This window comes from Colias philodice, chromosome 9 (assembly GCF_061535455.1).
Source record: "Colias philodice isolate Cphi_HAF_F1 chromosome 9, ilColPhil1 Martin Lab GWU primary, whole genome shotgun sequence".
In the NCBI taxonomy this organism is placed as follows: domain Eukaryota; kingdom Metazoa; phylum Arthropoda; class Insecta; order Lepidoptera; family Pieridae; genus Colias; species Colias philodice.
The window spans coordinates 767,849-783,548 of NC_143094.1; the positions used below are offsets into that span (position 1 = coordinate 767,849).

The window sequence follows — 15,700 nt, forward strand, 5'->3', positions numbered from 1 at the left end:
GTATTGATTATGGTTAAAATATTCGTTTATTAATTCTTTGATCTCAGTTTGCTATTTTCGATAATTTTTTATGAGAAGTAAAAATCTAATTTATGCATGAATAAGTAAATTATACGAATTTACATTCTAAAATATTAATATTATCCTTCTTTGTTGACCAAAGTGTTTCTAATATGAAATAGTTAGATTTACGTTATAAACGTATGTAGTTATTGAACGAATTTAGATTTTGGCGGGAAACCATGCCATGGGCATGACATTATATTTTGACAATTGACTTCGACTTGTGTATTTTGCAATAATCAGCTGGCTGCCAAAGAAATATTTATTTTAGTTCTAAATAAAATGTTAAACCTTAATTGAGTTTTTAAAAATTAAACCTTATCATATTATATCTACTTACAAGATGCCGGAAGTTATGATATGCGGTATACCTGTTAACTTTCCATTTGAGCCCTATGAAGTGCAAAAGACTTACATGGCCAGTGTTATTGAAAGTTTGCAAAATAATACCAACGCTCTTTTGGAATCACCTACAGGTACTGGAAAGACATTGAGTTTATTATGTTCCTCTATTGCCTGGTTATTAGTGAAAAAAGCTCAGCTGCAAATGAATGCCCAAGTAGGGAATTTTTCCGAACATAGTGGACCGGATAACTTACGGGAAAACCTAAAATCAGCTGCAGGTAAGAAGAAAGACAATACATCATGGGGCATGCCTAAGATTATATATTCATCGAGAACTCACTCACAATTAACTCAAGCTATGCAAGAATTAAAACGTTCCAGCTACAGGCATGTTAAGGCAACAGTTTTAGGATCTAGAGATCAAATGTGCATACATCCTGAAGTCTCCAAAGAGACAAACAACATGAATAAAGTTCACATGTGTCAGCTTAGAGTGAAGTCAAGAACTTGTCATTTTTACAATAATGTTGAATCAAAGAAGGATGACCGATCAGTTAAAGGTGATGAAATATTGGATATAGAAGATCTAGTTACTGTTGGAAAGAAATTAAAATGCTGCCCCTATTATTTGTCAAAGGAATTGAAGCAAGATGCAGATATAGTGTTTATGCCTTATAATTACTTATTAGACCCTAAATCAAGAAAAGCAAATGGTGTAGAACTCATGAATAATGTGATTATACTTGATGAAGCACATAATGTTGAGAAAATGTGTGAAGAATCTGCTTCTTTGCAATTAAGAACCACAGATATAGCTTTATGCATTGATGAAATTACACATGTTATGAAGTCATTTGCTGAAGGTGGCGAAGAAAATCTAGATTCAACTGTAGATGGTAATCAGCCTAAGGATTTTACCTGTGAAGACTTATGTGTGTTAAAAGAAATAATGCTTGCATTTGAGAAGGCAGTGGATGAAATTGAAGTTGGTGCTGATGGTTCAACATACCCTGGAGGTTTTATATTTGAACTATTAGCTAAAGCTGAGATAAAAGATCATAATCAAATGTCTGTTATAACACTGATAGAGAATTTAATACAATATTTATCTATGGGAAGTGCATCACCGTTTCAGCGTAAAGGTGTTGGTTTGCAGAAAATTGTTGATTTGCTTAATGTTGTTTTCAGTGGTACCACACATTCTTACAAAGAAAGAGTCAAGATGTGTTATAAAGTCCACATACAAATTGAAGAAAAGAAAAATAACAAGAAAACAGATAGTTGGGGTGCTCTAAAAACTACTAATACAAAATCAGCTGAAAGAGTTCTTAGTTATTGGTGTTTTAGTCCAGGTTTTGGCATGAAGCAACTTTTAGATCAAAATGTTAGGAGTATTATTTTAACTAGTGGTACTTTAGCACCTCTGAAACCTTTGATATCTGAATTAGGAATACCCATTGGTGTGCAATTAGAAAATCCTCATATAGTAAAATCAAATCAAATTTGTGTCAAGATTGTGAGTCAAGGACCTGATTCTGTACAACTTAATTCAAATTACCAGAATAGGGATAATCCAAAATATATATCATCTTTGGGGCGGACTATATTGAGCTTTACGCGGGTTGTTCCTGATGGTTTACTAGTTTTTTTCCCCTCATATCCTATAATGACTAAATGTCAAGAAATGTGGCAAGCTGAAGGCATATGGTCCAGTATCAGCAACATAAAACCAATATTCGTGGAACCACAGCGGAAAGATACTTTTAATGCTATCATTAATGATTTTTACAGTAAAATTAGTGACCCTAGTACAAGAGGAGCATGTTTCATGGCAGTATGTAGAGGAAAAGTATCTGAAGGGCTGGATTTTGCTGATATGAATGGAAGAGCTGTAATAATAACTGGGTTACCATTTCCTCCTCTGAAAGATCCCAGAATAATTCTAAAAAAGAAATACCTGGAAGAACTGAGGGCAAGAGATAAAGATTATTTGTCGGGGGATGAGTGGTATTCTTTAGAAGCTACAAGAGCTGTAAATCAAGCTATAGGCAGAGTAATAAGGCATCAAAATGATTATGGAGCTATTTTATTATGTGATACTAGATTTAATAGTCCAAAATTAAAAGGGCAATTGTCAGCTTGGTTGAGAGATTACATAAAGGTGTCAAATAAGTTTGGAGAGACAGTAAGTGAAGTGTGTAGGTTTTTCAAGAATGCAGAAACAACACTTCCAGCACCTAAGCTAAAACCGGTACTACCACATGAAGCTAATATTTATAAAGATGATGGACCTAGAAATATTGCTGGAGTATCATTTCCTACAGTCAACTCCAGAGCTATTCCAAAATCTTCCAAAGCATCTGTCAGTCAATATCCCAATTCAAATGAAGTGTATGCTAATTTTTCAATGGATTTCTATAAAAATGCATCTGCCTATCGTAATGAATTTAAACCTAAACAAGCAAAGGATTTGTTCAGTGCTATAGACTCCAGCAATGATACATCACAAATGCCTAATACATTAGTGACCATACATAAGAGGAACGCTGATGAGACTAATGTACCTCAAGCTAAGAAAAAGAAGTTAAAAATTAAAGCATTTGGGTTTGATGAGAATTTACATAATGAACCTAAAACTGATATTGAGAAGCCAGAAAAAATAGCTCCTGAGTCACTAATAGATTTTGTGAAAGAGATTAAAACATTATTACAAGTAGAACAATATAAGACATTTCAACTGTCTATATCAACATATAAAAAGGAAGGGAATTATGCAGAATTTATTAAAACTTTAACAAGCATATTGGGTAATAGGAAATTATTTTATTTGCTGAAGGGAATGAAAAGATTTTGTAAAGAGGAACATAAGGTTTCTTTTCAAGAGTTTTGTGATAATTTTAAATTTTGACATTGACTATAAAATTTTAAAGAAAAGATCTATTATGTAGCTAATAAAATTATTTAATATAAATTAATAAAATTGTACAATTTGCGGAACTGATTTTAATAATGTTATGGATAATGTATAATTATTTTAAAACTAATATGTACTTTTTATCATAATTTATAGAATAAGGTGTAAATAAAATCTCATCATTTTATATTGTAACACTTTATTCTAAACTAAATCCTATACTTATCTAAAATACATTCTTCGGGGCTTCATTAATTCTATTATTGATAACGACGGAATTTATCCTGAGCATAGTTTGTTCTGCTCTCTGGAAGTTGATTCTCATAAACTGCTTCCTTCGCTTCTTTTTGAAGTGTGTTCGCGTGTGTGAGAGCCCTTTCGATATAATTGTTGCAGTAACAGTGACTAAACCTGGTTGAACAATGGGTCTACCGATTAAAGAGAAATCTTTAGTAGCAGCGAGCAGAACTTTGTCTAATGTTATTTTATCACCAATGTTTGGCGGCCAGTAACCCTCGACAACTAATAGGTCCCCATCTGTAACTCTCCACTGTTTACCAAGCAAATGTACAATGGCAAAATTTCGTGAAACTCTATCTTCAATAAGTTTATTGCACGTCGATATTACATCTTTCGTAGTATCGGCTACTGATTGATTTTGTGCTGGAGCATGGTTCGTTATAAATCTTGATAGCATTCCACCTAAAAACGTAATAGTAGTATTAAAAATATAAGCAGCTAGTTTGTGTAGTTTTCGATAAAACAATAGTTACCTTGCCCATTGCTAAACACGCTGGCTAGCCTTTGCAAGCCAGCTCTTATTAAGGCCATTATTCTCAATTAAATATGGTAATAATTGGCGATATTTATAAATTTTTAAAACAAATCTTTATAACCTCATTTGAACAATTGCAAAATTACGGAGTGTCAAGCAAACTGACAGATAATACCTAAATATTTGACAACCAAATATACGTTCGGAATTTTGAAATAATTTAACGACATAAAGATCTATACGATTCTATATCGTCATTAAATTATTGTTTTATTTTTTAGAAGATTTTAGATACTGATTTAATAACTTGAGCAGTATGAATAATAGTAAGCGACAAATAAAATAAACAAGCAACGAATATTGGTTGATAATAGAAAATAAAATATAGATTTACCGCACTAATAGTGGGCTGTGATCTTGTTATGCTTATTATTATGATTAATCCATTTGATATACATCCCTCTTGTTTGTATATATAATATCATTCTATACATCTATAATATTATGTAATATCTAGTAAATAGTTTTTTTTGCCGTTCTTAGTTATCGCGCTAACGTAACAAATATTTTTATTTAACCGACTTCAAAAAAGGAGGTGGTTATCAATTCGGCCGGTATTTTTTTTTATCGAACATATTGAACCGAATTCCCGACGTATGCCTAGCTATGTATAATGTAATAACTAATACACCTCATTGTTTATAGATCTGCCTGGAATGCGATTCGTACCAACTAATTCCTCTTAATCCTTATGTTAAAAATTAGTTTCTTCTAAGGATGGGAGGGGCACTTTTCAGTTCCCATGCTCATGAATTCATGATACTTGATACGAATACTTTTTACGATAGTTTTTTGTTTGCGCTTGCGATAATATCTTAATTGAATGAATTTTGATTCGACAAGGTTAATATAACTGCTATAGCCTTAAGTACTACTTAAACCCGTAGCTTCGCTCACGTAGCAAAAGAAAGGCACACATAGAAAGTAGATTTCCGCGATTAAACCTATTCTACGTCCTTTCTCAGTTTTCAAATTACATTTTCCCAAAATTTCATCAAAATCGGCGCAGTAGTTCAGGCGTGAAGAAGAGACAAATATAATTATAATTATAATGATTCGGGGCTCACTGAAAATAGGTGCTGCCACGCTTTTTACGTCACAGATGTTCATCGAGTGAAGTTGAAGTGAAGTTCTTTCTTTCTTTCTTTATAATGTCTTTGTGAGGCTATGTGCCATTGAATAAATGTTAAGCTATTGCATAGCATTGCATCGCGGGGCTTGAGCGCGGTGACCGAATCCAGAAATTCCGTAACGAAAAAACCTCACGCTCCCCACTCCGACGGGCACGGAGGTGTGGCTTGAAGGCATAGCATGCAATAGCTTTACCACGGCAGTCCCCGAGTGCCACACGTCTTTTTTTTTCTTCTTCGTCTCCTTCTACTTAATATTTTGTAGTTGGGATAGTGGAGTGCATAAATTTTTATTAATTAGTAATTATCGCCTTACATTGTTAATTTTATAAATTATAGATAGGTATCAATTTCATTTTTGACCGCACCGATCGATATTATGTCATCCTAGATCTCAAATTGGTCCCAAGGCGCTTCCTTGTGGAATGTATTACTAATTCTTAACTCAAATTATTGAATCAATCCCATTCTTAGTTGATTCATACGATACCTACGCGTTATTATACTAAAATAGTGGACATGTTTGACTTTTAGCCCTCCTCGCAGGATAAAACGTGCTGAAAGTTGGGATAAAATACCTAGGTATACCTACCTACATGACTTTAAAGTATGAATAAACTACTTATATATTATTGCTAAATTTTATTTGAATCCATTTCATAGAACTTACAGCGTGATGCGCTATCGAGAAATATATATGTAGATAGAAAGACAAAAAGACAGAAAAAATCTACATGCAGTTTGTTTTGATCGACTTTGTTTAGAGACGTAGACCTTCAACATTTTTTTTGTGAATATGTATCTTCAATGTAAAGAATTTGACCTGATAAATTTTTTATACCTAGATGTAAATTTACAATACATATTCAAGAGGTAATATTGTGTTTCTTTCTCGAATAATATAAATTTTATTTTTGTTTTTGTATCGAGTTGTGCGAGAAAACGAGTGGCTTCAGAGTAAATTAATACATCTGCCCTGAAGGTGCATTCTCGGCGAACGTAAATTCATTCGATTATTGTTTTTTTTACATAGAAAGCACTGAATCAAATTTGGCATGACCAGAAAATAAAATGATAGTTAACTCTTTCTTCTCTTGTTTTTTTCAGAGATTGATATTTCATGGCAAGAATAAATTATAAAGATTTTCGTTATTTTCATAATTATTCCATTTTAGCTGTGAGATGGCCCTTTTACCTGCTACGCCGGTAGACGGGCAAAAGCCAGTACTAATCAAAGCCCGAAGTAACATTGGTGTCTTTATATTGGACCTTCATATGTATTAAGTAGTAATATTAAAGTTAAAGTACAGCCTAGAAAAATATATATTATATACCCATGGCCTCATGAATGTGTATTTATTGTAATAGATATTAACCGTAACCTTGCGTTCAACAGCCAACATCAACCCGCGCTATGTTATTTATTTGTACACGAACAAAACCAATAAAAACTATAATCACACTACAATCACATATAATTAGAAAATAGAAGGAGCACTATAATTATTATTGGAAAATAAAAAACTCATGAATTTATTGTTTAAAATATTTAAAATATTTTACATTTAAAATATTTCATTTGATACGCTAGTGCCGTTTTTATTTTTTACTAGCTTTCCGCCCGCGGCTTCGCCCGCGTTTTCAGAGAAAAACCCGTTCCCGTAGGATTTCCGGGATAAAACCTATCCTATGTCCTTTCTCGGGTATCAAAATATATCTATACCAAATTTCATGCAAATTGGTTCAGTAGTTCAGGCGTGATTGAGTAACAGACAGACAGACAGAGTTACTTTCGCATTTATAATATTAGTATGGATAATTTTGACATACCTATGCTGTTATATTATCACGGTGCATTTACATCAAATGAACATAGAGCTAGAGCATTATTTCGTGATCTTGTAGTGTAAACGAAAACTCGTATTCAGTGTTGTTCAGTATTAGAACATTGCATAGAATATTTTTGGACGCACTAAGAACTACGAATGAATGCTCTACGCCTGTTTACACTAAAATAATTTGACAAAGAGGGGTTAGAATGAGCATTCACTCGTTTGATATAAATTCACCGTTAACGACAACGCAAAAACTTAAATTTATGAGGTCGTTAAGGTTAAGTAAATATAAAAATGGTAAAGTCGAATGAATCGATAGGCTGATATATTATGCCGCTGCGTAAACGACTTGTATTTTAAAATTGAGAAATTTGTATGAAATTCTGTCCGCCTTTAAACGTAATAGCTTCTTGTTTAGAAATTAAGAATCAAGTATATCAGAATGTATGAAAATTAAATAAATTCTATAATTTCATGGTATTTTTTTTTGTTTAACGGAAGATTTACGATTCACGCTGACAGACAGGTAGTACCTAAGTTAATACGTTCTTAAAATTAAAGGTAAACATCAGACAGTATTAATTCTGAACATTAATGATGCATCAAATTGTGTTAATTTTTAATAAATTAAATGCAAATAAAAAGCAATCAAAAAGCTTTATTTTGAAAGCTTATACGAAAAAAATAAAGAGTTGAGCTTTTTTGTCATCAAATATATTATAAGCCAAGAAGATATAAGCATTCTATTTTACGATGTTATGACATCGACAGCAATACTTTGCGTTTGAACGGTTTGAACTTAATGTCAACCAAAGATTCTGAATTTCCCTACGCTTAACAACTGACATTCAAGATGTTTGCCTTAAAATGTTAATTATCCTGCGATTAAATGAATCCGCTCGTTATGATAATAATCTATCAATACGATGTGTGCTTGTACAAAGACTTTCATACAGACAAATTTTTATAAAAAATGAGTTTTTCTTAAAATGGTAAAATAATATTTGAAAATATACTCGATTATTTATTAATTTAAATTTATTTATCATCAAACTTTTACCGTGCTCTTTTATGTAGTAATTGATTGTCCCTATTATAATATCAACCCCGAGATCTTAATTCTAATCTGTATGACTGTATCTCAATATATTGTATATAAAACAAATGCATAAAAAATGAACGTTAAGATTTATGAAAACTATTAAATGTTTCATAAAACAAGCTCTAAACGTTTTGTGATAAATTTTACAGCATTAATAAAATCACCAACGATAAATCCTTTTGAAAAAAAAAAACAGCAATAAATAGTTGAAGATAAAGTGTGAGTCATCTCAGAAATGCATTTAACGAGTTATTCGTAGCACGACATTAGTTATCGTAGCACTTGCTACGAGCTCGCTACGATCCGTAATAACAAGCAGAAATAACAGCGCATTGTTAATATGGTACAGTTTTTATGATTCTTTTTACACAATTATAAATGTAAAAAATGAAATACATTCAAAATAGACTCAACTGAAAAATAACATAAAAAGCCGTCACCGCAACGGAACTTCAATATTATTCATAATTAAAAAGCAGAGCGTATAAAATGCAGCATGAATAATTACGACCCGCATAACATCACGTTCGCAGGTAATCTATCAAGGCTTTTTCCAAAAGCAGGTGCACCTAGGTTGGTTTTCAGGGCGCGCTCGGATATCGTCGGCGCTCTCCACCGCGCTCGTCGATTGTCGCCCGCGTCTGGGGTCCGTTGCCATGCCGACGGGAACGCACCGGACGCAACCGAAAATAAACACAGCTCAGCAGACACCTTTATTTTTATTTAATTAAGCCGAGATTAATGAACGCATGAATCGAACGGGTGAACAATTTGAATTTATAGATTAGGGCGTGCGCAAAGAATGTAGAGTTTTGCAAAATTTTCTCTGGCAGGCTGTTTGTTCGGGCCGGGTAGATTGGGGGTGGAGGGTGGGTGGGAAGCTGTGCCGGTGCGCGCGCAACGCTCTCGCGTCAGTCGCTAGGCGGCGCGGGCCGGCGCACGGTCGATACCTGCCGCGCGCAACGCACGGCCATGCTGCACGACTCGTGCACGTGCAAGCGGCTTCGTGCTGCCGTCTGAGTGCTAGTGGTCGCGTCCCCGCGTGTTGTGCTTCGGTCTGTACATGTGCGACTTTGCAGTGCTAAGGTAACCGTTTGACACGATTTGTCACGCGACATGGCATCAATCAATCGTTATGCTAATCTCAAATCTCGTAAGTTGTAAGATAAGGAATGTCTCATTGAACCTGTGATGGATATGATTGAATTTTAACGCCGTTTGCTTGGGGTGAAATTTAGAATGTGTAGCGTTTTATTTATTGAAGATGTTATCACAATTTGATTAATAGAAATGCACATTACGGTGGTGATATGATGAAAAGAATGAAAAGGTCTCGTTATCTGATGACAAATGAACCTCTAAAATGTCGCTTGTACGTCATACACGTATTTTGCTCGTAGGTTCCCTAAAATCTGTGTCAAGTTCGCTTTAAGAAGTATCGTACTCTGAATACGTGGAGACAAATAATAACGAAAGGTAAATGGAAATGGCGAATAATTAAGTGCGAAAAGAAATGTGATCACGTTGACACAGTTTGCTGGCTCTACTCTCGAATTTGGATGAAATAATTAAACGGCAATTTCGCTGAAAAATTAAGGCGTTGAGTTTCACACTATAAATTACTGTAGAAGTCACGTGTTTATCAGTGGTAGAGTAGCTTGAAAACAGCTCGACTCATCGCACAAATATTTATTGTACGCCCCATTCTACGCTGTTTTATCGTCAATAATTCATCATCGATTCAACTGATTATACAACCTCATATAAACAGCACAAACCAGCGTTTTATCTCGAATAAAATGTCATAAAAATGTATCTAGAACCAATTACTATAACTGGCGTGCTTTACCAACCTATTTGTCACACCCTTGAGCTAAGAGGCTGGTGCTAATGAGCTGGCTTTGGATAAAGATATCACCTTCAGAATAGACCGCCTGTATAAAATAGCTTGACATTAGGAGAATATAGTTGCCGCAATTTGGATTCAAGAGATCTGTGGCCTAATTCCGACAACATCTTCGTTTTTGAATGCGTACACGGGATTCACGTGGCTATGCGAAAATGTTTTTATGACTTGATTTATGCATTCATATTGAATTGAAATAAAGCTTGTTTTTTTATCGTGTGTAGATAAAGAACATAAATGTCGATCTTATTCAATGATCATCGGGGCTGTTTTATTTATATAGCATTCACAAGTTATCATGTGCTTATCACATGGTTATGAACTGCGCGGTTATCAATCTTGCTTCACGATCATATTTTCTGCTATTTTATAGATTAAAAACATGTCTAAATCAACTTTATTAACAACATTAAACGATTGTTTATACAATGAACTAAATAATAGTATTTATTTAGCACAAACATTTATTTGACGACTCTACATCAAAAATCTCTACCATAAATACAATTTAGCGAATTACATAACAAGGTTATGAGATGTAGATTAGGAATAACATATGCGATTACATTAGGAGGTCTTAAAGTAAAACGCGTGGAATATAATCTGTATACGGCAAATGTATATCAATTTTAGCATACCACGCGACGTTATGCTAAGTGGAAGTCTTTCGAAATGTGTAGTATATTTTCTTGAACTACAGCATTATGTCTGTGGTAATGTCTATGTCTAAAAAATTGAGAAATAAAATATTGTTTATCTGTGTCTTTTGGATATAAATGCATGGATCGGAGAGGACAAAAATTTCTTCTTAATACTAAATTTTAAACAACAAATATTGCTTTTCATCTATTGAATGTATAAGTTCGTGATTACTCTGTGTTGTAAATACTGTTTCTGCATAAAAAAAAACAAACAAAAAATAAATTTAATTAATTAATATGTCTTTGATTTGGTAGCATAATATTAAACACAGATATACAAGTATTTGTTATTTATAAATTCTTATAAATATTAATGTAGAACGTACAACAGAGCTTTTAGATTAATTATGTATAGTATGCTCTAAGTAATTAATTATTATCATTAATCTATAAAGCAAGAGGGAACAAAGCCTGTGTTATAGAGGCTAGTGCACTAGATACAATAGTGTAATTAGTATGTTTCTCATCACCATAATACTCTGGTACCATCAGAAGGACGGTACCCGGTCTTTTGGCAGGCTTACGTGGGGCGCAGAGGCCATTTTAAGTCTTTTAATGTGTTATGGGACACCGATGAAAATAAGAAGATATGAAAATAAGACTCTATCAAACAAGAATATAATTTGAGAAGTATGTTCGCAGTATTGTCAATGAAGAATATCAAAAGCTTGTCAATGAGATAAATAAAAATAAAATATAAAACCTATATTGTTTTTTTATATGTTTGTTATTTTTCATTCTTAGATGGATTCGTACATTTTAAAGAAATGTATGTTCATTATGTTACAAAATAATTTTGAAGCATGTTACTGATATTATTTTAAATAAAAAAAAAATCAATAGTGACTTTCGTAATATATTTATATTGTTTATAAAACACATTTATCAAGAAAAATAAAAAGTAAATTGTTTTTAGCGGAACAGTTGAATACAAGCGTATATCCTATATGAGTGCAAGTGACAGCTTTATTATGACCGTACAGATGTCATGTGACGCATCTTTCTTTTTAAAAACCATTTATATCTTTTCTAAGAATGTGATCTTTGTTTTACTATATATGAACAATATATTTTCAAATTGGTTATTCATTTTGTAAGACTTTTATTTCATTTTCTCTAAACACTTTCGACGAATCATATCACTTTTTAAAGTTATATGTATCTAAGAACTATTATAGGCTATTAAAATTAGCCTTAATATGCCTTTAATTATTAATTTATATTGTTTAAAATGATATACATAAAGTACGTCATAACTCCACTAAAAAAATAGTCGTTTAGCATAAACCAAACAGATGTCGCTAGTTGTGCTATTTCAGAAATTTTAATATGAAAACAAATATAAGAATATAATTTAGATTTTATTAAATGATTGACATATTATGTGTTTTACTAATTACCCAAATAGTCTCATTATATTCTTAAAACAATTATGATACTTAATAATTAACAGATAAAAATATTTTGTTACCATTAATATTATAAATTTTATTTAATTACAGGACAGATTCCCTCTAAATAGCAATAGACTAGCTCTAGCAATTACGAACATATGTAAAATTCATCTCTCTTATACTCTACATTGAACTTGATATTACAATATATAAAATTAATTGTTGTAAATAAATGTTGATCCCTTATTTGTATTACAGGGTGTAAGGAAAATATGTCAACCTACACTGGAACATATCTTTTAAGATTTCCATACATTACCATGTAGAGTCGATGTGTGCCCAAAAATTTGAATCAATATAACAATGAAGTAAACTACAAATTTATCATCAACCACATGAAATGTAGAACACAGTTTGTAAAAAATTCGTTGCATAAAATAAAAATAATATATTTATTTATTTAATATAATATGAATATATCAAATGTTTCAATATTATCATTCATCTCATGAAGATCCACGTGCTTTTTGTCATCATAAAACTATTACATCAAACATAAAAGACCGAACAGTAATGTATTCATACATTATCGTTTTCCAATTCTTCAATTGTATTCCTAAAGCCTATTATATTGATCAAAGTGTGTATATTCTAAGGAATTATTTTAATGGACGCGTCTGAAGAACAATTTGAATACGAAAGAAATTCGTTCGTCTTAAAATGCAATACCATTATCGAAATGGTGTAAAACAAAGGGAGTATCCATCCACCGTTCAAAGAATTGTGGTTTGCTTTGACGTCATCAAATTGTGTTCATCATTTTACAAATTACAAATAGCGTGCCTCTATTTGTGAGACGTTATTTATATTGTTTTTCGATTTAGAATACAATTAGTTTGTCGTAATTGACGTCGTGGCGGTTTTAGGTTAGTTATAGTTATTTTTTTAATATTACTACAACAATTAGCGCCTCCTTGGTACAGTTGTTGACGCGTGAGCGTAGAACCGAGGGGTCCTGGGTTCGATTCCCGGTGGAGACGAAGAAAAAAAAATGTCTCGGTCTGGCAGGGCACAGAAGGCTGATCACCTACTTGTCCCTAAAGAAAACCGATCAGTGAAATAGATGTATAATGCATCTGCCCCTTACCCCACTAGGGGACACGGGACTTCACACTACAACAATTAGGTACTTACACACATATAGGAATATTGAATTTGTAATAAAACACACTCCATAAGCATATTGAACTTATCAATTTAATATTAACAATAATAAACATATTTATTGAATGCATTTCTTCTATGTTATTAACTAGGAAAAGAGGTTAAGTGACTATTATTTATTTTTTATAAAGTTCAGTAAAGATATGGTCATGTTCTGTGTAAGATTATCATGTCACAATACAGACGAGAGAATAAGTTTATCGAAGACCCATCCCTTATTGAGGCAGGTGCTATTGAAATGTTAACTCACCGTTTTTATTTAGTATAAACTTATATACATTCTTATAAACCAATCGATATAAGAATACAAGATATATACTAAGTGCTAAATACATTTTATATAATTATTACTAAATGATATTGCTTGATTTATAGAATTAATGTTACAAATGTGAATGATTACTCCAAGTATACTCGATATTAGATATATACATAATTATATTATTCTTGAAATTTGCTAGTACGTAATTGCTATGAAATATTATAATTCAAAGTCGCGTGTAAAAGAAATGAAGGAATTCAACAAATAACCGAAAAGACATTCTTAAAATTCTGTCTTTTAAACAATTTTTAAGAGTCCATTCGAATACGAACGAACGATGCTACCGAAGTATCTAGAAATTCGACGATCCGAATATAGATTTCACATCTACATTTCTGCAACATTATATTTCAGAGTGAATCAAAAAAGTGCTGCGTCACAAGCAATTTTGGCATACGTTCCTCCCAAGCCCACAAACCAAACGCTATCGAATAAATCGCGTTGGAATCAATTCAGTACAGACGTCAGAGAAGCTCATAAAATATTTAGTGCCTTTTATCAAAGTATTGTCTTTGGTTTGCAAGCTTGTTAGACGTTTCAAATGTTATAAAACGTTAACAGCCTTTCAAGGCTCGTGATCTTGAACTTGCGTATTGAAATTGGATTCCAATTGTTTGAACTATTATGCAGAGGTTGTACAGGTTAAATTGTGTCTTGTGAGATTTTGTTTTTGCTTATTTATGTTTATAATGTGTTTGTATGTTCATCGAATCAATTAAATTACAAATTCATATTCATTACTATATTCTAGGTTCATTTCACTAGAATATTTGTTGTAGATTATCGTGGAAAATTTAACGTATTTTGATATTCAGAATTTTAAAATTTTATTTTAATATTTATGTGACATAGCCTAGAAATAGTAACTTGATTGATTCAGCACTATCTAGATTTCTATAATTACTAAGGAGGCATTTTATTTAATAGTTTATATTTATATGATTTTATATCAACGTACTAAGTCTACGAAATAGTGCTACGGCGTAGCGGTTTACGTAGATCCGACTCTTTTGCTATAAAGTTTTTGTTATTTAATGTATTTTACAGTATCAACAGTATCACCATTATATTTAACTGGTTATTTATGCTTGATATTTTTATTCTAAAAAGTTCTAGAATGATACAAAACAAATATCACACACACGTACATACATCAAGTTGAATAATGTTCAATACACATTCAGAACACAGTTTCAACACGAAAACATTAGCAACATTCGCAGCGCATAATGCGAGATATTTTAATAATTAAAAAACACTAAAGTCAAAACAAAACGCTCGTACAATTAAGGCGGAATAGTGCGCTCGTGTGAGTGCAGTGACGTCACCGTGACGCCCGCCCTGACCCGCTTTCTGCACCCCTAGTATTTGATTTTTAACTCGCGTCTGATTGATTACTCTTTTAACTTGATTATTATGGTTTAGGAATTTTGTACGGTGTGGTGGTGTTCTTGTTTTGCTTTTTTTATTTAAGTGGAAATATAATGAGGGATAAATATGAAAACATGTTTTATTTTAGTTTTAAATTTTAGTTAATTTGCATTTTTAGTGGAGACTTTAAAGTATCAATTAGATAGAGCGGTAGTATACCTACATAACATTTACAAGCCGTTTCTATTATTATAGAAGCTTTACCCAGTCATGTCATTATAAATGTATTCTTTCTAATTACAATCTTTATCAGATATTAAATAATGCATATAAGAGAACATTATGATTATAACTTCTTACTATAGTTGTCTGGAGAATATACATACACAATTACCTTACAATATATAGCTTCATTAAATCTTAAGATTCACATTCTAGCATATTCGTATCTGAACTCGAAAATCTGTGTAACCGGGTCATTTTTAAAGCCACATGGTAAATGCACATTGTTAACACAAGACAGCACGTGCAATTAATAAATGGCGATGGGTAATTATG

The 15,700-nt window shown here is 32.3% G+C and overlaps 3 protein-coding genes across 3 annotated transcripts in view; 2 read left to right on the forward strand and 1 right to left on the reverse strand.

Moving 5' to 3' along the window:
• l(3)mbt (lethal (3) malignant brain tumor) overlaps nt 1-15,700 on the forward strand; it is a 250,249-nt gene that overhangs the window by 90,467 nt on the left and 144,082 nt on the right. The window lies entirely within an intron of this gene.
• Nucleotides 295-3,479, forward strand: Rtel1 (Regulator of telomere elongation helicase 1). The gene has a single exon (XM_089698816.1). The coding sequence runs from the start codon at nt 407-409 to the stop codon at nt 3,314-3,316; it is 2,910 nt and encodes a 969-aa protein (XP_089554942.1). The 5' UTR covers nt 295-406; the 3' UTR covers nt 3,317-3,479.
• On the reverse strand, nt 3,486-4,262 carry mRpL21 (mitochondrial ribosomal protein L21). The gene is made up of 2 exons (XM_089698817.1): nt 4,096-4,262; nt 3,486-4,024 (listed from the first exon to the last, which is right to left on the reverse strand). The coding sequence occupies exons 1-2, from the start codon at nt 4,151-4,153 to the stop codon at nt 3,549-3,551; spliced, it is 534 nt and encodes a 177-aa protein (XP_089554943.1). The 5' UTR covers nt 4,154-4,262; the 3' UTR covers nt 3,486-3,548.

What these genes read in the sequence shown, in the direction of transcription:
- Rtel1 (XM_089698816.1), top strand. Translation starts at nt 407, where the DNA reads ATGCCGGAAGTTATGATATGCGGTATACCTGTTAACTTTCCATTTGAG.
- mRpL21 (XM_089698817.1), bottom strand. Translation starts at nt 4,153, where the DNA reads ATGGCCTTAATAAGAGCTGGCTTGCAAAGGCTAGCCAGCGTGTTTAGC. An exon ending in CGTGTTTAGCAATGGGCAAG is followed by an intron (nt 4,025 to 4,095) that starts GTAACTATTGTT and finishes TTACGTTTTTAG; the next exon opens with GTGGAATGCTATCAAGATTT.